This window comes from Eptesicus fuscus, chromosome 6, assembly GCF_027574615.1.
Source record: "Eptesicus fuscus isolate TK198812 chromosome 6, DD_ASM_mEF_20220401, whole genome shotgun sequence".
NCBI classification, from domain to species: Eukaryota; Metazoa; Chordata; class Mammalia; order Chiroptera; family Vespertilionidae; genus Eptesicus; species Eptesicus fuscus.
Window position 1 is genome coordinate 24,246,521 of NC_072478.1, and position 23,535 is coordinate 24,270,055.

Here is a 23,535-nt window from a genome sequence, read left to right on the forward strand (position 1 = left end):
TATCACTCAAAGAAATATTAAATTTAAAGCCTCTTTCAACATCCTAACGATGAAGGCCTCTCCTTGGAGGGAAGAGGGCATCCATGCCCTGAATCTGCCCTAAGGAGGGTGGGAGGCATGTAATTCCATCCACACCTGCTGGAGGTCTAAGGTCTGGCCAAGCTAACGGTTGGCTTTACTGTTTGATAGCCCTACTAAACGGAGATCCGAGGAAGACCCTGGAAGAGCCAATTTGGACAGTTCTGGCGATGAAGAAGAAAAAGAGCAGGTAGAGCTAGCTCTAAAGTTTCTTCACTCTGCCTTTTTTGGGTACATTTGCTGATAATTGTGACTTTAGACTTGGTCTGTCTAATAGACTTAAAGTGACTGAGAAGGTGTTAGATGTATCCTTGGACTCAGGGCAAGGCAACCCCATCCAGAAACGTTGGAGTCTTTTTCTTGTTTTCCTTCCTACCTCTAGGACCCTTCAGTCCGCAGGCTGATGCTCTGGCCACTGAGCCAAATCATCTAGGGCCCTCTGTTTTTTGTGTGTGTGTTTTGTTTTTTGTTTCTTTTCTTGGCAAAAATGAGACTTTTAATAACTCTCGGAAGCAGGCACCCATTTTACAGGATCACTATTTTGTTTTAAATATTTAATGATAACAGAGAGGGAGAGAGATAGAAACATCAATGAGAATTATTGATCAACTGCCTCCTGCACATCCCCCCCACCAAGGATCGAGCCCACAGCCTGACCATGTGCCCCAACCGGGAATCACACTGTGACTCCATGGTTCATAGGTCAATGCTCAGCCACTGAGCCACGCTGGCCAGGCCCTCTGTCTATTTTTATGAATGAAGCTTTACTGGAACACGGTCATGTCTTTTCACTTACATATTGTCTCTGGTTGCTTTTGTGCTACAGAAGCAGAGTTAAATGGTTGCGGCACAGACCATGTGGATTGCAAATCTGAAATGTTGTTTTAGGTCTTTTTCAGAAATAGTTTGCTAACTCCTAATCAACTCTTGGTTGTAGAGTATAGGGAGCTGAGTTAAAAATTTGAAGCCTTATCTCTACCTCATATATCTGCCCAGGTTCTTCTATTGTCTAGTTCCACAATACTGCAGTCACTAGCTGATACGTCAGGTTTGGTCTAGGTCTTTCTCAGAGGCTAATTCCCCCCTCTTTATCTCTCCATCCCTGCTTCTCCCTCTAGGACGAAAAGAGGCGCAGAAGTCAATCCAGAGACCTGTAAGTAGTTAAAATGCTTGCACCATTGTGCTGTGCTGTGTGTACTTTTAATTGTTAAAGTAACTGTTCTAGAGACCTGTGACTATGTAGAGGTTTACAGGGAGTTGCTGATGCTATTGGGAGACTGGATTAGTTGGGGCAGGGTTGGATAAGAAACCAAACTGGGCCCTCTTACTTCCTACCTTCTGCATGTCCGTGGCACTCGTCTGCACAGTCATGGGTATCCCTTAGCTTCCGGCACCGCTCATCGGGCCCTTCCACACCTGAGGGGTCACAAGGGCTTCTGAAAGCCTCGTTGCAGGATTACAAGTTAGCAATGTGCCTTTAGAGCAGTGGTTCTCAATCTTTCTAATGCCCTTTAATACAGTTCCTCATGTTGTGGTGACCCCCAACCATAAAATTATTTTCGTTTCTACTTCATAACTGTAATTTTGCTACTGTTAATGAATCGTAATGTAAATATCTGTGTTTTCCGATGGTCTTAGGAGACCCTGCTAGTGGTTCTCAACCTGTGGGTTGTGACCCACAGGTTGAGAACCGCTGCTGTAGAGCCTAAGACCATCGGAAAACACAGATATTTACATTACGATTCATTAAAAGTAGCAAAATGACAGTTATGAAGTAGCAATGAAAATAATTCTATGGTTGGGGGTCACCACAACATGAGGAACTGTATTAAAGGGTCGCGGCATTAAAAAGGTTGAGAATCACTGCTTTAGAGCCACCGTGACATGTAGCTCTCTTTTGGATGGGAAGAATCTGTTTCCCAGATGTATTCTGAATAGTTTGCTTTTTCTTAGGGAGGCGTTAGTTTGTTGTTTGATGCAAGTTGACGATATGGTTAGTTTTTCTGAGCTAATACTCGGCATATATTTGTTTAACCAGCAGAACTGCCAAACGGAAACCTGAAAAAGAATCACAAGATTCTGATGGAAAAGATGAGGATGAAAAGGTAAGGCCTTGTTTTTTCACTGTTACCACATTTTATATATCCCATTGGCTGGAATGTTAAAGTGGCTTTTTAAAAGTTGCTTTTTTTGTGCCCTGGCTAGTGTAGCTCAGTTAGTTGGGCATAGTCCCATGCACCAAAAGGTCATCTGTTCTAATCCTGGTCAGGGCACATACCTGGGTTGCAGGCGGCTAAATCCCTGGTCAGGGGCATATAGGAGGCAGCTACTCAATGTTTCTCTCACACATGGATGGGTTTTTCTCTCTCTCTTTCTTCCTCTCTAAAATCAATGAAAACAAAATTTTTTTAAAATTGCTTTTTGTTATGGAAATATTCAAACATACCAAAAAGTAGGCAGAATAGGGAAGGAAACTCTGATATTCTTCTAATCCTTCAGCAATTATCGTCTTGTGACCAACTGTGTTTTAGCCAACCCTCACTCATTCTCATTACCCTCTCTTCACTCCGATGATGAACAAATTCCAGATATATTATTAAAATATTTACAGAACTGCCCTGGCTGATTTGGCTCAGTGGATAGTGTGCGTTGGCCTGCGGACTAAAGGGTCCCAGGCTCAATTCTGGTCAAAGGCACATGCCCAGGTTGCAGGCTCGATTCCCAATAAGGGGTGTGCAGGAGGCAGCCAGTAAGTGATTCTCTCTCATCATTGATGTTTCTATCTCTCCCTCTCATTCTCTGAAATCAATAAAAATATATTTTAAAAAATATTTACAAACTGCTTATAAAAGGAAAGGACTCTTTTTGTTGTTGTTAATCCTCCCCCGAGGATATTTTTCCATTGATTTGTTTTAGGGGGGAGAGCCAGAGAGAGAGAGAAAAATCGATATGAGAGAGATACACATCGATTGATTGCCTCTTGCATGCATCCCAACCAGGGCCGGGGATCGACTCAGCAACCAAGGTTTGATTCTTTGACTGGCATTGAACCCGGGACCCTTCAGTCCTCGGCTGATGCGAAACCAGCTAGGGCCTTGTGTTGTCTTTTTTTTTTTTTTTTTTTTTTTTAAATATTTCTTGATATCAGAGAGGAAGGGAGAGGGAGAGAGAGATAGAAACATCAATGATGAGAGAGAATCATTGATCAGCTGCCTCCTGCACATCCCCCCCACCAAGGATCGAGCCCACAGCCTGACCATGTGCCCCAACCGGGAATCACACTGTGACTCCATGGTTCATAGGTCAATGCTCAGCCACTGAGCCACGCCGGCCGGGCCCTCTATTTTTTTATTTTATATTTTATTGATATTTCACAGAGAGGAAGGGAGAGGGATAGAAAGCTAGAAACATCGATGAGAGAGAGACATCGACCAGCTGCCTCCTGCACACCCCCCACCTGGGGATGTGCCCGCAACCAATGCACATGCCCTTGACCGGAATCGAACCCGGGACCCTCCAGTCCGCAGACCGACGCTCTATCCACTGAGCCAAACCGGCCTCGGCCCTCTGTCTATTTTTATGAATGAAGCTTTACTGGAACACGGTCATGTCTTTTCACTTACATATTGTCTCTGGTTGCTTTTGTGCTACAGAAGCAGAGTTAAATGGTTGTGGCACAGACCATGTGGATTGCAAATCTGAAATGTTGTTTTAGGTCTTTTTCAGAAATAGTTTGCCAACTCCTAATCAACTCTTGGTTGTAGAGTATAGGGAGCTGAGTTAAAAATTTGAAGCCTCATCTTTACCCCATATATCTGCCCAGATTCTTCTGTTTAGTTCCACAATACTGCAGTCACTAGCTGATACGTCAGGTTTGGTTTAGGTCTTTCTCAGAGGCTAATCTCCCCCTCTTTATCTCTCCATCCCTGCTTCTCCCTCTCAGGATGAAAGGAGGCGCAGAAGTCAATCCAGAGACCTGTAAGTAGTTAAAATGCTTGCACCGTTGTGCTGTGCTGTGTGTACTTTTAATTGTTAAAGTAACTGTTCTAGAGACCTGTGACTATGTAGAGGCTTACAGGGAGTTGCTGATGCTATTGGGAGACTGGATTAGTTGGGGCAGGGTTGGATAAGAAACCAAACTGGGCCCTCTTACTTCCTACCTTCTGCATGTCCGTGGCACTCGTCTGCACAGTCATGGGTATCCCTTAGCTTCCGGCACCGCTCATCGGACCCTTCCACACCTGAGGGGTCACAAGGGCTTCTGAAAGCCTCGTTGCAGGATTACAAGTTAGCAATGTGCCTTTAGAGCCACCGTGACATGTGGCTCTCTTTTGGATGGGAAGAATCTGTTTCCCAGATGTATTCTGAATATTTTGCTTTTTCTTAGGGAGGCGTTGGTTTGTTTGATGCAAGCGGGCGATATGGTTAGTTTTTTTGAGCTAATACTCGGCATATATTTGTTTAACCAGCAGAGCTGCCAAACGGAAAACTGAAAAAGAATCACAGGATTCTGATGGAAAAGATGAGGATGAAAAGGTAAGGCCCTGTTTTTTCACTGTTACCACATTTTATGCATCCCATTGGCTGGAATGTTAAAGTGGCTTTTTAACAGTTGCCTTTTTTATGCCCTGGCTAGTGTGGCTCAGTTGGTTGAGCATAGTCCCATGCACCAGAAGGTCATCAGTTCTAATCCTGGTCAGGACACATGCCTGGGTTGCAGGCGGCTAAATCCCTGGTCAGGGGCATATAGGAGGCAGCTACTCAGTGTTTCTCTCACACATGGATGTTTCTCTCTCTCTCTCTCTTTCTTTTTCTCTCTAAAATCAATGAAAACAAAATTTTTTTAAAATTGCTCTTTTGTTATGGAAATATTCAAACATACCAAAAGGTAGGCAGAATAGGGTAGGAAACACATTCTCAACCTTCAACAAATATCATCAAGAACTTTTTTGTTGATGTTTTGTTAATCCTCCTCCTGGGATATTTTTCCATTGATTTTTTTTTTTTTCTTAAGAGTGGAAGGGAAGTGGGAGGGGGTTAGGGGAGAGAGAAACATTGATCGGTTGCCTATTGCATGTGCCCCAACCAGGGATGGGGACTGAGTCTGCAACCCTGGTATGTGCCCTTGACCAGAATTGAACCCGGGACTCTTCAATCCACTAGCTAACACTCTATCCACTGAGCCAAACCCACTAGGGTGGAAAGAACTCTTTTTAAACTTTGGCACAATCTCATCATCATAACACAATAATATTGAGGTGTAGTCTGTTCAAACCTCCCTGCTAGTCTTCCATATGTTTTTTGTGGATTAAAAATATATACACACACACACACACACACGTGTGTAAGTTTTTATTGCAGAGTGAGGAGAGAGAGAGAGAGAAACATTGATAAGAGAGAATCATTGGTCAGCTGCCTCTTACAGGCACCCTACTGGGATTGAGCCCACAACTTGGACATGTGCCCTGATGGAATCAAACCCTGAACTCCTGGTTCATGGGTCAATGCTCAGCCACTGAGGCACACAGCTGGGCTCCATTTTGTTTTTACAGCTTATTTGAATCAGGACACAAAGTCTGTACAGTATAAATGGTTGATACTTGTCTCACCAGAGTTTCATCCCTCTCCTTTTACTTGTAATATGTGGAAGGAACCTGTTTATCTGTAGTTTCTGGGTTCTGGATTTAGCCCCTTGCACTCCTCTTGCATTTATATAACATTTCCTCTAACTCTGCAGACTGATAGTTAGGTCCAGAGGCTTGACCGATGCTTGACCAGATGCAGGACTTTTGTTATTGTCCAGAGGACTTGCATCACACCAAATGGCACAGTTTTCTTTTTATGGTGTTGAGGTAGATCACTGGGCTCAGGTGCTGTGTGCCTGATCCATTCATTAGAGTCCCCCTCAGTTTTTCACCTAATGTTTTTAACAGTCATTGCTTAACCCCATTATTTCACCAGGAGTTGCAAAGTGGTGGTAGTCTTAATCCCATCATTCCTTCATTTTTGCAAAATAATTCTAGAAATACGTTTCCCCTTGTATTCGTCTGCTCAGGCTGCCATAACTAAATACCACAATCTGGTTGGTGTAAACAAGACATTTTCTTCCATTCTGGAAACTGGAAGTCTAAGATCAAAATGCTGGCCGGGTTAGTGTCGGGGGAAGCCTTTATTTCTGGCTTGCTGACAGTCACCTCACTGAGCCCTCATGTGGCCTTTCCCTGTGTGAGCACAGAGGGAGAGTGAGCTCTGGTGTCTCTTCCCCTTATAAGGACACCATTCCTATTGGATTAGTACCTCACCACCCATACGGCTTCATTTAACTTAGTCACTTTCCTAAAAACCCCGTCTCCAAAGTCACTTTCTTAAAAGCCCCGTCTCCAAAGTCACATTTGGGGTTAGGGTTTCAATATATGAATTGGGGTACAATTCAGTCCATAGCACCCCTCATCAGTTATTTTGAGTTACCACTTGTATAGGAAGCTAAGGGTTGTGTGTGTGTGTGTTTTAATTGATCTCTTAAGTCTTTTAAGGAAGTCTTTGGTTATAAGGATTTTGATAAGACTACACACTGGAGGTGGCTCTGGTCTCTCTGGTTCTTTGCCTTCTTCCCTACCTCTGACTAGGTTTTGTTTTGTTTTTTTTAATGTTTTTATTTTTAGATAGAGAGGAAGGGATAGTGAGAGAGACTAAGTAGGGGAGAGTGAGAGAGAGAGAAACATCGATGGGCTGCCTCTTGCACGCCCCCGCTGCGGATCAAGCTTGCAACCAGGGCATGTGCCCTGACCAGGAATCGAACCAGTAACCTCTTGGTGCATGTGATGATGCTCAATTGCTCAATCCACTGAGCCACTCCAGCCAGACTTGACTAGGTTTTGTCATAACCACATATGTAAAATTCTTAACTCTGAAGCATTATGCAGATGTAAAAATACTTTCTTAGTCTTCACTCTGATTTTCCATTTAGGAGGAGAAGAGACGCAGATCGACATCCAGAGAACCGTAAGAACTTATTTTTGTCTTTATACGTAGCAGATAATAATTTAAAATAATTGTTCTAGAAAGGAAAAGAGGTTTTTAGTGACTTGCCAGACTAGCCTTAGCTTTAAATCTGATAGGTTGGGTCTGTGAGCAGAGGACCAAGACGTTCCCATTCTTCCCAGTGAGGCAGGTCCCCTTCGTGTGGTAAAGAGACACTTGTGACCTAGCACCTTGCCCCTTAGACAGCCTGGTAATCATCTGTGTCAGGTGGTTTAGGTATGACTTTGACAGTGGATTCTAATAGTTTCTCTTTTCAGTCATTTCAGAACTTATCTTGTGTTTTGTTTTGTTTTGTTTTCCCCCCCAGTGATGAGAAAAAAGTAGCTCAAACCAAAACAGCACTGTCTCCCAAGGTAAACATGCATCTGGGGATAAAACCGGTAGTACAACACTAATGGGGGTGCTTAGAGCTGGCTCTCTGAGCACCGTTTATGTCATGCCCCCACAGACCCAGCTTCAAAAGTGCCTTCAGTGTGGACAGTATCTGGATGACCCTGAACTAAAGTATGAACATCATCTCCCTAATGCAGTAAGTTCCAGCTCTGTCTTCAGCTTTTTCTTTCCTGTCTCTTACGCCTCTGCTTAATGGTCCAATGTCTCTCAGGTGGATGAGGTACCGATGTTGACAAATGAAAGACTGTCCATCTTCGATGCCAATGAATCTGGCTTTGAGAGTTACGAATATTTCCCCCAAAACAGACTGACATGCTTCAGGTACTGATATGCTTCTTCATTGTGACAGGGCACTTCCCTAAAGATGCCTAAGTTCTTAATATCTCTAGCATTTCTTATGCTGCTAACACTAGATGGATAAAAGCCACAAAGCCCTGGTGGAAGTATTAGGAGATATTTGCTGGGGGCTGGGGGTTTTTTTTTGGGGGGGCGGGTTTTAAAACTATACATTGTTAAGTCTTCAGTTTGTATATATTCTGGAGGTCATTCATTCAAATGAGGGCCAACTTTGTGCTAGGTACTGCACTAAGTGTTATGAATATAGCACTTCAGATCCCTGCTTTTACAGAGGCTGAACAAAAGTTATGCCCGTCAGGTAGTTAGGATGACAACACAAGTAAAAAGCATGGAAAGCAGAGAGTGGGTAGGAGAAAGAAGTTGTGTTTAGATGGTAGGGAGCCGTGGCCAGTGTGGTTCAATTGATGGAGTGTCCTGTGTACCAAAAGGTTGCGGGTTCGATTCCCAGTCAGGGCACATACCCAGGTTGCCAGTTTGATCCTCAGTCGGAATGCATTCAGGAGGCAACTGGTCAATGTTTCTCTCTTTTTCTCTCTAAAAAATAAAGAATGGTGGGGAAATGACTTCAGCAAAGACACAGTGGCATAAGAGAACAGGCCAAGGGGATAACTAGGGAAAGACATCTCAGGAGGAGGGAATAGCAGGTACAAAGGCTCAGAGGTGGACATTGGTTGGCAATGGAAGACTCAAGTGATGAGGCCAGTGGGGCTAGGGGGAGGCCAGGGTGCGGAGTGAGAGTTAGTGGGTGTAGGCAGGGAGCAGGGGGCCGGGGAGAGGGCTAGATCATACAGGGCTTTGCAGGCTATGCTATTGACTCCAGGATTTTCTCTGACGATCCATGGTGTGTGGACTGTATCTTTGGCAAGGCTCAAACAAACCCTTGAGTGAACAGAATCCCCATGCTTTTCACCACCTTTCCATTTAGTCAGCTCCCTCTTGCTGAAGGTGCAGTTGCTTTGTGCAAAACAGGCTTCACTTTGTTTCTTCGTGGTAAGTGACTTGGCTGCAGTACCAGCCCATGTCTCTTTCAGGCCTAGGCACATGCTGCTTCTCTTCCTGAAGAAGTATCATAGGGGCAAGTGGATCACCTCGGTAATACCTATTGTAAGCCGCAGGTGGACGTCAGTTCTGGGAAGCCCTTTCTGACACCCTGGCCCCATAGCAGGTTGAGGGGTTCCTATGCCCTGGGACAAGACCCCAGTGTTCCTTCTGTGGCACTTCTCACACTCCCTCTGGTGGATTGGTTGTATGCCCTTCTCCCAGTACAATCAGGATTCTGATCCATTTTGGGATGCTGTTCATCTACCGGCGACCTCCAGGCCCTGGCCCAAACCTCTGCCTGATGGCACAACCAAATATGCTGTGTTGACGTAGCTGGCGTTCATGCCCTTGTGCCTTCCTGTAGCATTCCTCAGGCCAGAGGCTGGAAGAGGACTAGAAGCGGAAGCCAGGGCTGCTGGAGTCTCTTGGCTTCCTCCTCGAGACATGGTGTGCTGTAGATTCATTCCTGTATGGTTGGAGGGTAGCAATAAAGACAAATTCCCAGGAGAAATGTGCCTTTTAGCATCAGGCCGTCAAAGCCAGACTGCCTGAGTTATTAAGGGACTCTGCTCACCTCCAGTACTTGGGCTGAATGTGGTGGATGGAAACAGGTCAGGTGAGGTTCATCCTGTAAACTAGTGGGTCCTGCCCCTGCCTAGGACTTGGAACTTCTTTGATGTCACGTCTACTGATACAGCCCAGTTGGCTGGGCTGTGGATCCTTGTTTTCTGTGGGTTTGCAATATGTGCCCTCCCTTGATGTGTGTCCATCTTTCCCACTGGACTTCAAGTCTCAAGAGCAGGGCTGTTACTCATGTTGTCTCCCATGCCTGGCACATAGCAGAGGAGCTCAACTCAGGGTGTTCATTTCTATTTTTAAAAAGGTTTTGTGAGATTTCAAGATGAGGATTTCTGGCTTCCAAGCCCTTACGCTATGGGAGTGTGGTGGGAGATGGTCTCAGGAGACGTTACAGCTCCCATGTGGCCCAGCTTGGACTCAGGGATAGCGTGGCATCTCCAATGTAGGAGCATAGTCCTTGAGGCCAGCATGAGCGGGTCCGTAAGCAGAACCTCTGATTTATCCTGCTTAAGGAGGAACATTCTTCCAACTGCCAAGGAGTGTCTCCGGATGGTGGGACCATGGATGCCCTTAAACCTGAGCTTTACCCCTAGATAGAAGCAGAAGCCCTTCTCATATCCCTGATGTACCTCACTTTTTATGACATTATACAATATGCTTTATTTTATTAAAGACTCATGTAACACAAAACTAACCATATAAGAAATATTTTCAGAGGTAAATCCATAGAAACAGAAAGCAATCTGTGGTTGGGGGTGGGGAGGGGAGAGGGATTAGGGAGTGACTGCTTAATGGGTATGAGGTTTTATTTTGTTCAATGAAAATGTTTTGGAGCTAGGTAGAAGTGGTGCACAACTATGAGTGGAATGTGTTTAAGAGTGATGTTTGTTAGCATCATGCCAAGCGCGGGTGCAGTGAGTTGCTCTCTGAGATTTCTCATCATTCACTGTCTCACTGATCTCTTGGTGTTGCCTTTGCAGATACTTGTACTTTTTTTATCTTTTAATATGTTTTTATTGATATTAAAATATATTTGGAGGGGGAGAGAGAGAGAGAAACTTCAATGAGAGAGAATCATTGATTGGCTGCTTCCTGCACACACACACACCACCACCCCCTGAACCCCCCCACACTGGGGATCGAGCCAGCAACCCAGGTATGTGCCCTGACCAGGAATCCAACCATGACCTCCTGGTTCATAGGTTGATGCTCAACCACTGAGCCACACTGGCCGGGCTACTTGTACTCTCGATGCACCGGTGGGAGGATCAGGTAGAAGCTGTTTGGGTCAGAGAACACTGTACTCATCTAGTGATCTGGCCACCAGAAAGATGAGAGTCCAGAAATTGCAGGTAGTCACTGTCACCTTGTGTCTGAACTTGACTCGGTGCTGCAGCCTGCCTTCACTGGTCAGCTGGCTAACACACTCTTTGTTGCCCGTCTAGTGTGTACTGTAAACGTGGTCACCTGTGCCCCATTGACACTGGTCTCATTGAGAAGGATGTTAAGCTCTACTTTTCTGGTTCAGCAAAACCGATATATGATGATGACCCGTCTCCTGAAGGTAAGTGGAACGTCCCTGCTTATGTTTGGGACAGATATTTTAAAAACAAACAACTCGCCTACAAAGCACTGTTCAGCTGGAATTTCTGCCTCTTAAAGTTAGGGCTTGCGGTCTCTAACAGCTATAAGGAAATGCTCTCTGCCTCTGATGAGAACTGCCTGCCTCGGCTGATAAGGGATGTCAGCTCAGCTGGGCACTTAGAGTGCCACTTGGGCCTGCTGAGATTTTGATAGGAGTCATAGCTCTGAGTCCATTTCCTTTCAAGAAACTGTCCTCTTTTCCATCTCTTAGGTGGTGTTAATGGCAAAAACCTTGGCCCCATCACTGAATGGTGGATCACTGGCTTTGACGGAGGTGAAAAGGCTCTCATTGGCTTCAGCACCGGTAAGTATGTGGCTAACTGTGGACTGTTCCGGGTTATGAAAGGAGACTTTGCTTCTGTCCAGGAAGCTTGGTTGGGCTTTGGGGCGTCTCAACAAGCTCATGTGAACACCACTAACCATGGGGCTTGGTTGGGCTTTGGGGCGTCTCAACAAGGGGGCTTGGTTGGGCTTGGTTGGGCTTTGGGGCGTCTCAACAAGCTCACGTGAACACCACTAACCATGTGGTAATCATGTGGGGTTCTGGGATGGCCTCTCATCTTAATTACAACTGGCCTTGGAATCAACCCTCTAGTTATACGAGTGGGTCATATTCTTGCAACTCAAACCCAGACAAAATTTCAAAAGCCAGAGATGAGCAAAATGGAAACTCCTCAGCCAGTTCTCTAATTGGCTCAAATAGGCCACTTCTGAATGCACTCATAATTCTGATTGCACTTGACATTTGTGACATTTAGATATGGAATGACTTAGACTCCTCATAAGCTTCATAGACTCATCTCTGCTCTTCAGCCACCATAGCTGCCATCAGGTTCAAACTGCTTTCTAACAACATCTTCTGTTCACTGCAGCCTATGCGGAATACATTCTAATGGAGCCCAGCCCAGAGTACTCACCAATGTTCAGCTTGATGCAGGAGAAGATCTACATAAGTAAGATAGTCGTTGAGTTCCTGCAGAACAACCGTGATGCGACCTATGAAGACCTGATCAATAAGATTGAGGTATGGAGTTAGGTAATTTGTAATCTGGGACTTACACCTATTTATATGCAATATAGATATTGCTGGAAAACGCATGTCTAGAATTAGCAGAAACTTTTTTAGTTCGATTAGAATAGTTTTGCTTATGCCTAAGAAACTTCTGATGTTATTTCTTAAAGACCACGGTTCCTCCTTCGGTGCTCAACCTGAATCGATTCACTGAGGATTCTCTCCTTCGACATGCTCAGTTTGTGGTGGAACAAGTAGAGAGTTACGATGCGGCTGGGGATAGTGATGAACTGCCCATCTTCCTGACCCCCTGCATGAGAGACTTGATCAAGTTGGTTGGGGTCACCCTAGGAAGAAGGTAAGGATGCAGCAGGAATAAAATTGAAGACCTGATTGCAGAGAAGGCAGAGTGTCCCATGCACTCTTCCCCAGCCTGCTAACATGATGGGAACCTTTCTCCCAGAAATGAAAAACGTCGAGCCATCAGTCATTCCACCAAGGAGAAGGACAAAGGCCCCACTAAAGCTACCACCACCAAGCTGGTCTACCAGATCTTCGACACTTTCTTCGCAGAACAAATCGAAAAGGATGACAGAGAAGACAAGGAGAATGCCTTCAAACGCCGGCGGTGTGGCGTCTGCGAGGTAACCTCACCTGGGCTGGGCTCACCATGTAATCTGAGCAACTCACTTTCTCTTTCTGGCTTGAGATGCTCACTGTTCAAATGTGACCCCTAGGACATAAGCTGGGAGGGAGTTGGTGATCTGGGGAGAATTGCATGCCTTGGAGAACAAATAGGTTGTTAAGACAGCTGTTGAAATCGGTGTGCTCAGATGCTTTGCTGTTAATGCCCCTGTCACTAACTCCAGAGCCTAGCCTCCTGGGTGGTGTTTGCTTTGCCTACATCTCATTGTGTCTGAAGGTCCCAGTGTGAGGGCAGAGAGAGTGCCTTCCTCCGAGGGGAGGACATCTCCCAGGAGCCTGCCTTGTCTTATTCCATAACTTTCCCGGAAAAGTGGGGGCTCTATCAATTTAGATTAGAGATTTGAGCCTTAAAAGACTTCTTTGCCCAGCCAGTGTGGCTCAGTGGTTGAGCATCGACCTGTGAACCAGGAGGTCACTGTTCGATTCCCGGTCAGGGCACATGTCTGAGTTGTACGCTCGATCCCTAGTGTGGGGTGTGCAGGAAGCAGCCGATCAGTGGTTCTCTCTCATCAATTCTCATCAATGATGTTTCTGTCTCTCTCTCTCTCTCCCCCCCCCCCTAAAATCAATTAAAAAGAAATATATATATATATATATATATACACACACACACACACAAACTCTCTCTCTCTCTCTCTATACACACACACACACACACACACACACACACACACTAACCTCCTTCTGCGAATTTTAAATATTTTAATCCCCCTAATCTATGATCCAGAGATCGGATATATTTTGGTATCTGTTATTTGACTTTTGGATGAAAACTTGGATGCAAAAATATAGCAGCTGCCTTTAGAACAGCCCTGTGTTCACACTGTCCACTGGATTCAGAGCCTTTATTTTTCTTTAGTGACAGCCCTTAACAGGAATTTACACATCCTTACCATTCGTGTTTTGGTTTTACTTTTTTCATCTAGCACATGTATCAAGCCTTAAAAAAAATTTGTTTAAATATACATAACTGAAAAAAATAAAATAAAAAAATAAATATACATAACTGATATTTTTTGTAATCATGTTATGTGTTCATGTAGGTAGATATAGTTAATTCATTTTGACTATTTCATCATGCTGCATTATATGACAGTCCCAACTTACCCTCGATAATGTGCAACTTTTGATATTATAATAACTTGATATTATCATGATATAGCAGCATCCTTGAACGAGACTTCCGTGTCTACCCCTATTTCTTTTAAATTTTTTTTGTTAATCCTCGCCTGAGGATATATGTTTTTCCCCTATTGATTTTATTTATTTATTTATTTATTTATTTATTTTTGGGAAATGGAAGGGACAGGGAAAGGCAGAGAGGGAAACATTGATGTGAGAAATGCACATCGATTGGTTGCCTCCTGCACACATCCCAAAGGGGGGGCGGGGTTGAGCCTGTAACCAAGGTATGTGCCCTTGACCTGAATCAAACCCAAGACCCTCCAGCCTGTGGGCTGACGCTCTAACCACTGAGCACACTAGCTAGGGCTGCCCCTATTTTGAAGTAGAATTGCTGGGGTGTGGGTTCTATACTTAACTTTGATATAGAAAACTGCTCTCCAAGTGGTGCTACCAACTTAAAACCTGTGAGCAGAACCAGTTTCCCCACATGTTTCAACACCAACATACCCCGCTTAACCTTTGCTAATCTGGGGGGTGTGACTGGTAGGTACCTTGTTCTTAACTCCCTCAGTTCTCTTACCTCTAAATGAGGCTAAATATAAAAGTTCTAAAATTGTAATTCATTAAAAATCTGCTTACCAATTGTTACTAATGGTCATTTGACTTTTTAAATCTCTCAGGTTTGTCAGCAGCCCGACTGTGGAACGTGTAAAGCCTGTAAGGATATGGTTAAGTTTGGTGGTAGCGGCCGGAGCAAACAAGCCTGCCTAAAGAGGAGGTAGGCTTGGCGGGTGCTTGTCTGGTAGCCGAGGGCTGTGCGCGGTGGGGTAACTGTGTTGAAATATGCAGGACAGGCAGCAGTGCTTCACCTCGAATTGTCCCCAGGCCTGTCCTGTTATCTGACCCAAACAGCCCCAGGCAGTTTTACCTATAAAAAGGGCCTTGCTTATACAAGTGAGTTTGTAGGTGTCCCAATATGGCCATGAAGGAGGCAGATGACGACGAAGAAGAGGATGACGATATCCCAGAGATGCCGTCACCCAAAAAAATGCATCAGGGGAAGAAAAAGAAACAGAACAAGGACCGGATCTCTTGGGTTGGAGAAGCTGTTAAGGTAATCCTGCAGCAGGTTCTCCGTCTTCTTACGGCCACCCTCCTGAGAAGCAAGTTGTTTCCTGGTGTCTCGCCACCAGGCCTCTTAAGAGCCTGAATCCTGCTCGCTTGCCTCGTGAGAGGGCAAGGCCGGCTGTAAGGCCATGGTCCAGGCCCGTGGCCACACCCAAGAAATGCGTTTTTGTTTGTCTGCCCAAAGACTTGGTTTCCTTAAAGTTCCAAAATGGGTAATTGACACAGTTTAAGGGTGTCAGACTGCTTCCCCTTCAAAGCTTGTTTTGAAGAGTTGTCAACATCTCTTGCCTGGGAGTGGATGTCTTTTGGGCACTAGCAAACCCCTTACTGGTCATTCTGTGGTTATCTCCCCATCTAAGGCTCAGTTCTTTACCAAAGTTAGAAAGCGAATGTCCTAAGCACTGCTTTCTCCATGTTCATAAGAGAAAGATACAGTCGGTTCATTCAGCAAGCGTGAGGCCTCCCTCTGCCGGGTGCCGCTTCAGGCCTGGATGTGACTCAGCCCCTGCCCTGTGGTGTTGATGCTTCAGGGCAGGAGGACAGACACATGTCCCGCTGGGCTGGTAGAGAGGGGGAGGGGGCCTGGGACCGCGAGGCTTTCCTAAGGAGGTGACAGCTGAGCTGAGACCCAGAAGGTGGGAGAGGAACCGTCCATGAAGATGTGGGGAAGAACCAGGGCAGAGGCCCTGAGGAGGGAATCGGTTCTCCTTGTGGGAGAAGAGGAATAAGCCCTGTGTGGCGGAAAGGAATCAGGGATGGGGTGTGGCTTTAAGACCACAGTGAATAGTTGGGACTGGTGCTGTTAACATGGAATGATGGGCTCTGATTTGCTGCTGACTAGCCAGGGCAGAGCTGATAGTAGATAAACAGTAGGCGTGCTTCCAGCCTAGGGAGGGGGATGTTCTCTATAGGAGCCAGGGCAGTAGCCATGCCTTCTTAATGAAGTCATTTTGGATTATGCCTTTATATTAACAAGAACGCCATGCCTAGCATCGACCTTTAAACCCATCTCCAGCTGAAATAAGCTCTTTGTTTTCAGACTGATGGCAAGAAGACTTACTATAAGAAGGTGTGCATTGACTCAGAAACCCTGAAAGTGGGGGACTGTGTCTCTGTTATTCCAGATGACTCTTCAAAACCACTGTACTTAGCAAGGTTTGTATATTTCTCTTTGCTTGACTTCAGCACACACTTTCTCTTGAACAGGTAGGAAATGCCTATTTGCAAGAATAGCAATAGCAGATCTTTGCTCGATACTGAAACTAAAAAAAAAAAAAAAAAAGTTCCCCAAGTAAACTCAAAGCAGATCTGCCAGTGAAATTAGAACTTTCTTCCCTTCTGCTCTTCTGACACCAGGGTCACGGCGTTGTGGGAGGACAGCAGCCAAGGACCGATGTTTCATGCCCACTGGTTCTGTGCCGGCACAGACACGGTCCTGGGGGCCACATCGGACCCCCTGGAGCTGTTTCTGGTAGACGAGTGTGAAGACATGCAGCTGTCATACATTCACAGCAAGGTGACAGTCGTCTATAAAGCTCCATCGGAAAACTGGGCCATGGAGGTGAGTACCTAGCATCCCTCATGTGCCCTCTCTCACTGTGGGGTCACGCCTGACACAGCATCCTTGTCCCCAAAGGGAGGCATGGATCCTGAGACCCTGATGGAAGAGGACAACGGGAAGACCTATTTCTACCAGCTGTGGTATGATCAAGACTACGCAAGATTTGAGTCCCCTCCAAAAACTGAACCAACCGAGGACAACAAGTACAAGTGAGTGCGAGTCCTGGGCCCTGGTGTTGTCAGGGAGGCCACCATGCTTCTGTGTGAATCACTAGCTTCTCACATGTTTCCGTCTGCTGGGTTTGCTTCCGGGACACTGTCTGATTGTTTTCCTTGTTAACCCAAGACCAACCTGGCTTTGAAAACTTTTTTTTTTTTTTTTTAGTCCTCACCCAAGGATTTTTTAAAAGTCATTTTTATTTTTAGAGAAGAAGGGAGGGAGAGAAACATCGATTGGTTACCTCCTATAGGTGCTCTACAGGGGCGTGGAACCTACAACTTAGGTATGTGCCCTGACCGGGAACCTGCAACCTTTTTGGTGATGGGATGATGCTCCAACCAACTGAGCCACCGGTCAGGGCCCAGCCTGGCTTTGTTGTAGTGTCTTTAGGTGTGTGGCTGGCCTGGGCATGGAGTTACCTTCATAAGAAGCTCTCTTGTCCAGGAGCAGGATTTACCTTTTTTTTTTTAATAATATATTTTATTGATTTTTTTACAGAGAGGAAGGGAGAGGGATAGGGAGTTAGAAACATCGATCAGAGAGAAACATTGATCAGCTGCCTCCTGCACACCCCCTACTGGGGATGTGCCCGCAACCAAGGTACATGCCCTTGACTGTAATCGAACCTGGGACCCTTCGGTCCGCAGGCCGATGCTCTATCCACTGAGCCAAACCAGTTAGGGCAGGATTTATCTTTTCATTATCAGCCTTTTTGCATGTTCTTCAGTGTCTATACCACAGATTTCATGTGTTATCTTCTGTTTCTTCGGTATCTTCTAAGTGAGATCTTTGACTTCATTTTATTCTAATTGGTGGGTAACTGCTTTTAGGGAGTCTGCCTTTTTTTTTTAAGTCCTCACCCAAGGATACTTTTTCCATTGATTTCTAGAGAGTGGAAGGGAGGGAAGAGTGGGGGAGAGAGAAAACATCGACTTGGAGAGAGATATCAATTGGTTACCTCCGGCACATGCCCCTACTGAGGCTGGGGAACCTGCAACTGAGGTACGTGCCCTTGACCAGGAATCCAACTGTGGCCCTTCAGTCCAAGGGCCAATGCTCTAACCTCTGAGAAAAACTGGCCTGGGCCTGATCTCCCATTTTAAAGGCAGTCTCCAACTCTCTTTTAAGCAAAAATATTGAACTTTACCAAATACCTCTTCAGCCTTTATAGAGGTAACTAGAGGCCCAATGCACGAAATTCGTGCAAGGGGCTCCACCCCCGCCCGCCGTGGCTTGGTCTGGAAGGTCGTCCCGAAGGACATCCAGTCTAATTAGCATTTTATGCTTTTATTATTATAGATAGCATGAGCCTGCTCTGATATTTTGAGTTTCTAACTGAACCACTCTGTATTCTCGCTTCTGGTTTATTTTTTACCATATTCCAAATTCTGTTTGTTAATGTCTTAGGGTTTTTAGAGCAAATACTCAAAAGTGGGATAGGCTTGATGTTTTCTTGTGTTGTATATATCCCTGGACTTTGGTCTCAAATAAGTGCTTTCAAAGTATGAGCATAAAGTATAGGAAAGCCAGTTCCTTCAGGCATCTGCAGATGTTTTCTCTTGGTCACCAGAATCTCTGGGTTAAGCCAGCAGCTCTGTTGCAGTCATTACCTGCCATCTCAGGGCCTTTTCCCTTTTGTCCTTGGCTCCTTCAGATTCTGTGCCAGCTGTGCCCATCTGGTTGAAATGAAGCAGAAGGAAATTCCCAGGGTCCTGGAGCTGCTCGAGGACCTAGAGGACCGGGTTTTCTACAGCTCAGCCTCCAAGGATGGCATCCAGTACCGAGTGGGTGATGGCGTGTACCTTCTCCCCGAGGCCTTCACATTCAAGTGAGTGCCCCCTTTGCCCAGTTCAAGGCCAGGCTCCCTGGGCCACTACAGAGTTGCTTTGGAATATCCCCACTCTGCACACCTTGTACCAACTGTTGCCTGAGCCATTGTCACTGGTCAGTCATGCTGAACTACCTATTTTTTAAGGTTTAATGTTCAGTTATGTGCAATGTTTGCTATTCTGCAGCATTAAGCTGTCCAGTCCTATGAAACGCCCACGGAAGGAGCCTGTGAATGAAGACCTGTATCCAGAGCACTACCGGAAATACTCGGACTACATCAAAGGCAGCAACCTGGATGCCCCTGAGCCATACCGAATTGGCCGCATCAAAGAGATCTTCTGTGTCAAGAAGAACAATGGCAAGCCCAATGAGACAGACATCAAGATCAGACTGAACAAGTTCTACAGGTCGGTGGTGTCCTCTGCTCTCTCAGGAGGCAGCAGACTCTTCCAGAAAGTTCTGCCTGAAATGGATTATAATGTAGTACACAGTGATGTTTGAAGAGTTAGGTAGAGCCCTAGCCGGTTTGTCTCAGTGGTTATAGAGTGCCGGCCCTTGGACTAAAGGGTCCCTGGTTCGATTCCAGTCAAGGGCACCAGCAAGTAACTCAGTTGCAGGCTCAATCCCTGGCCGCAATTGGGGCGCTTGTGGGAGGCAACCAATCAGTGTGTCTCGTGCATCAATATTTATCTCTCGGTCTCTCCCCCTCCTTCTACTCTCTAAAACTCAATGGAAAAAATATCCTTGGGTGATATAAAAAAAAGTTACGTAAAGGTAGCTGTTTCTCCAAGTGTTTCTGATGATCTGATGAGTGCTGACAGCGATTCAAATTACATTTCATACCCTTGTTTTTAGACTTTATTTTAAAGCTGCTGAGTTCTCTCTCCAAAGAAATCCTTAAGCCTCAATTCAGAATGTGACAAAGGCAGAGGAAGAATGTCCTAGGCTCTGCCTGAGGCACCCCCAGAGAACCTAGAGTTCTGTTTATGGCCGTTCCACCCTCTCCTTGTCCCTCCCAACTCTATGCTTTTCCAAGGTCTTGGCTGCACCGAGTCTTTTTCTGGGACCCTAGTAATTTGTAGTAATTAGGAGTTAACCTGAAACTAAGACATACGGATGTAACATTGCTTCACTTCTTGACTAATGTATATCAAAGACTTTCTGAAGTCCTTGTAATAATCACTTATAATGGGAAAGAAAGGAGAAGTCTGGATGTATAGGTGAGAAAAAGAAACTCTAGACATGCTTCTTAATAGGAGGCAGGCAGCCGCAGCCTTTTTTATTTTTTTTTTATTTTTAGAGAGAAACATGGATGTGAGAGCAGAACCTCACACCCCCTACCAGGGATTGAGCCCACAATCCAGGCATGTGCCCTGACTGGGAATCGAACCAGAAAACTTGTTGCATAGGATGATACCCAACCAACTGAGTTGGCCAGGGTGCAGCTGTAGTCTTGACAAGGGCCATTCTGTTTGGGTTGCAGTGGAGAAATGAAGAACAAGCAAATGATTCAAACAACCGAACTCCCTTAAGGTTTAATGTTTAGTTATTCATAATGGTTAGCTTCTACACAGCATACAACTGTCCAGTTCAATGAAATGCCCACGGAAAGCATGTTTGTTGCAAAGAATTCCACTGTTTATAGTGTCTAGTGCCAACTAAGGATAGTTATCAAGCCGACCTGATTGGGGGTCATGGTCTTTACCCATGGATTCTTGGAGCATCCCCGGGAATGTGTTACCATTTAACTCATTGTCAGTTCACAGCAAAAGAGAACTGCTGCCGGGCTAGTGTGGCTCACAGGTGGTCGCCAGTTGATTCAGGTCAGCGCACATGCCCAGGTTGTGGGTTTGATCCCCAGTAGGGAGTGTGCAGGAGGCAGTTGATCAATGTTTCTCTCTCAACAATGTTTCTCTCCCTTTCCCTTCCTCTCTATGAAATCAACAACAACAAAAAATGTTTTTGTTTTAAAGAATTGCTAACAAAGACTCTTCTGCTCACAGGCCAGAGAACACACACAAATCCACTGCAGCAAGTTACCATACAGACATCAACCTGCTTTACTGGAGCGATGAGGAGGCCGTGGTGGACTTCAGTGACGTGCAGGGCCGCTGCACTGTGGAGTACGGGGAGGACCTGCCGGGGTGCTTGCAGGACTTCTCAGCTGGCGGCCCAGACCGCTTCTACTTCCTTGAGGCAATGCTCTGGGCTTCTGGCGGGGAGGGGTTTTGGGTCAAATTCACTGCCCCTGAGAAAGCAGTTTAATTATACATTCAAGTCTGAAACTTAACTTTTGGCTTTTTGTTTTTCATTTTTTTTTTTTTTAATAAGCCTTTATTTGAGCCAAATTGATAGCAATTGCTGGGAAGCAAAGATCTCAAATGCTTCTACATTTGGCTTTTTGAAAAGTACAATGAACCCTGGCTGGTGTGGTTCAGTTGGTTGGGTGTTCCATGCACCAAAAGATCTCTGGTTCGATTCCCAGTCAGGGCACATGCCCCATGCCCTGGTTTCAGGCTCAGTCCCTGTTGGGGATTGTGCAGGAGGCAGCCGATCAATGTTTCACTCTCATGTTGATGTTTCTCTTCTTTCTCTCTCCCTTTCCCTTCCTCTAAAAATCAGTTTAAGAAAATACAAAAAGTACAATGATAAGAAGTATGGTATTTGAGTGTCCTGATGCAACTAAAATTTATTTGAAGGCCTCTTCCAGCTTGGCTAGTGCCTTAATGGGAGTTAGGGAAAGGGGCCCTTCGCCCCGGGGAGACACAGCCCTGCCCCTCAGTCCCTTCAGCTGTGTCTGTGTCCAGACCAGGACCACACGCCGTGCAGCTGGCCCTTGTTATTGAGAGAAGATCCAGGAGTTTGTTAACCAAGCTAGTCACTTTTAAATGTCTGAGCATGGCCTTTCTGTGTTGGCACACTTAAAATGGCACGTGTCTGTTTCCCAGGTCCCAGTGTAGATAGCCTCATTAGACTAGTCTCTTGGTATAACACTTGCTTATTTTTAGAATGAGTAGTCCAGGCACTTACAAAAGCAGGAATCTCAATGTCAACCACAGAATATTTGTATTAATACAGTTTATTTTCATGTAGTAAAATCGAAGTACTCTTATTAGTGGCTAATTGTTTATGGCCACATTCAGGGAGAAATTAAGTAGATCTTTATCAAACTAACTTGTTAGAGAGGTGACCAATGTGTTTCTCTGCCAGACTATTGTGATTCTTTCCTCCCAGGCCTATAATGCCAAGAACAAAAGCTTTGAAGATCCTCCCAACCATGCCCGTAGCCCTGGAAACAAAGGGAAAGGGAAGGGAAAAGGTATGTTATTCCATGGGGTTCTTTTCAAGTCCATCTTTTATAACTCGGGATATTTATGGTCAAGTCAGTATAGAACAGCCTCTGATGTTACCTCATTCTGTGTTAACAACTCAGTGAGGCCGTCTCTGAAGCAGTAAGGTATTTGTGGTCTATCTCCTCCAGGGAAAGGCAGGCCAAAATCTCAGACAAGTGAGCCAAAGGAACCCAAGGTGGACATTCAGCTGCCAAAACTGCGGACCCTGGATGTGTTTTCTGGCTGTGGGGGGTTATCGGAAGGATTCCACCAAGCAGGTAAAGGCCAGGAGGTTTTTCTCTGTAACTAGTACAACCAGACTGGGCACATTCTGCCTGGAAGAGCTCTCTGGCTCTGGTCACCTTTCTGACTCAAGAGGCTCATTCCAGGGAGGTCAGAGCCCATCTTTGTCCCTTTATCTGCCAGGCATCTCACAAACACTGTGGGCCATTGAAATGTGGGACCCTGCGGCCCAGGCGTTCCGGCTGAACAACCCCGGGTCCACAGTGTTCACGGAGGACTGCAATGTCCTGCTGAAGCTGGTCATGGCTGGAGAGGTGACCAACTCCCTTGGCCAGAAGCTGCCTCAGAAGGGAGACGTGGAGATGCTGTGCGGCGGGCCACCCTGTCAAGGCTTCAGTGGCATGAACCGCTTCAATTCTCGTACCTACTCCAAGTTCAAGAACTCTCTGGTGGTCTCTTTCCTCAGGTAAATGGAGCAGATTCTATTCAGTGTTGCACACAGGTAACTAGACAGCCAACCCTGGGGCTGCGATGCCAGCTGACCGGTAACTGCTGTAGCCTTTACAGCTGCTGAAGGCCATGTGCCAAGGTGAAGCATTCCGCTGGTCAGAGACCTTAAGAGTTGGAGGGTTCCGTTTCTTAATGGCCGAACATTGACCTTTTGGGAATGGCTTTTGGTAGAGCAGGTCCTTTTTTATCTCAATCCAAATGGTGACTCTGGTGTCTCGCCTGCCTTCTGCAGCTACTGCGACTACTACCGGCCACGGTACTTCCTCCTGGAGAACGTCAGGAACTTCGTGTCCTTCAAGCGCTCCATGGTCCTGAAGCTCACTCTCCGCTGCCTGGTCCGCATGGGCTATCAGTGCACCTTTGGCGTGTTGCAGGTGGGGCTTCGGGGAATGGGGCACAGATGGGTGGGTGAGTGTGGGCGGGAGGAGGGTCAGCAGTCCCTGGGCTGCAGCCAACTGTCTCCAGCTGAAAATAGGCTCAAACGGTCAGGCCCTAGAGGGTAGCCTGCTGGGCTGGCAAGGACAGGGAGATGGCTGCTGAGGCCTGCACCCACCACTGTGAAGCCCGCAGTGTTCAGGTCTGAAAGCTCAGAGCCAGTGTCCCAGCAGGTCCGCCCCTTCGGGTCTTCTGGAGAGCTGCATCCTCTTGTGTAACTGAGCAGGGACCGCATGCAAGGGGGCTCTTGGCTGCTTTGTTTCCAGCTCTTTTTCCTCAATAGGGCACGTGGTGGACGAGTC

The 23,535-nt window shown here is 46.0% G+C and overlaps 1 protein-coding gene across 1 annotated transcript in view; it reads left to right on the plus strand.

The window, feature by feature from the left end:
* The window catches only part of DNMT1 (DNA methyltransferase 1), a 41,863-nt gene that overhangs the window by 12,678 nt on the left and 5,650 nt on the right, over nt 1–23,535 (plus strand). Inside the window, exons 6-31 of the mRNA XM_054717450.1 lie at nt 190–268; nt 1,197–1,231; nt 2,117–2,183; nt 4,022–4,056; nt 4,551–4,614; nt 7,046–7,080; nt 7,427–7,472; nt 7,568–7,648; nt 7,724–7,833; nt 10,935–11,053; nt 11,345–11,437; nt 12,006–12,157; nt 12,316–12,503; nt 12,609–12,789; nt 14,656–14,753; nt 14,942–15,089; nt 16,143–16,258; nt 16,460–16,664; nt 16,740–16,873; nt 18,538–18,711; nt 18,899–19,120; nt 20,717–20,909; nt 21,948–22,032; nt 22,195–22,323; nt 22,472–22,754; nt 23,031–23,172. Coding sequence (XP_054573425.1) covers nt 190–268; nt 1,197–1,231; nt 2,117–2,183; nt 4,022–4,056; nt 4,551–4,614; nt 7,046–7,080; nt 7,427–7,472; nt 7,568–7,648; nt 7,724–7,833; nt 10,935–11,053; nt 11,345–11,437; nt 12,006–12,157; nt 12,316–12,503; nt 12,609–12,789; nt 14,656–14,753; nt 14,942–15,089; nt 16,143–16,258; nt 16,460–16,664; nt 16,740–16,873; nt 18,538–18,711; nt 18,899–19,120; nt 20,717–20,909; nt 21,948–22,032; nt 22,195–22,323; nt 22,472–22,754; nt 23,031–23,172 — 3,214 coding nt within the window. The remainder of the gene's footprint in view (nt 1–189; nt 269–1,196; nt 1,232–2,116; nt 2,184–4,021; nt 4,057–4,550; nt 4,615–7,045; nt 7,081–7,426; nt 7,473–7,567; nt 7,649–7,723; nt 7,834–10,934; nt 11,054–11,344; nt 11,438–12,005; nt 12,158–12,315; nt 12,504–12,608; nt 12,790–14,655; nt 14,754–14,941; nt 15,090–16,142; nt 16,259–16,459; nt 16,665–16,739; nt 16,874–18,537; nt 18,712–18,898; nt 19,121–20,716; nt 20,910–21,947; nt 22,033–22,194; nt 22,324–22,471; nt 22,755–23,030; nt 23,173–23,535) is intronic.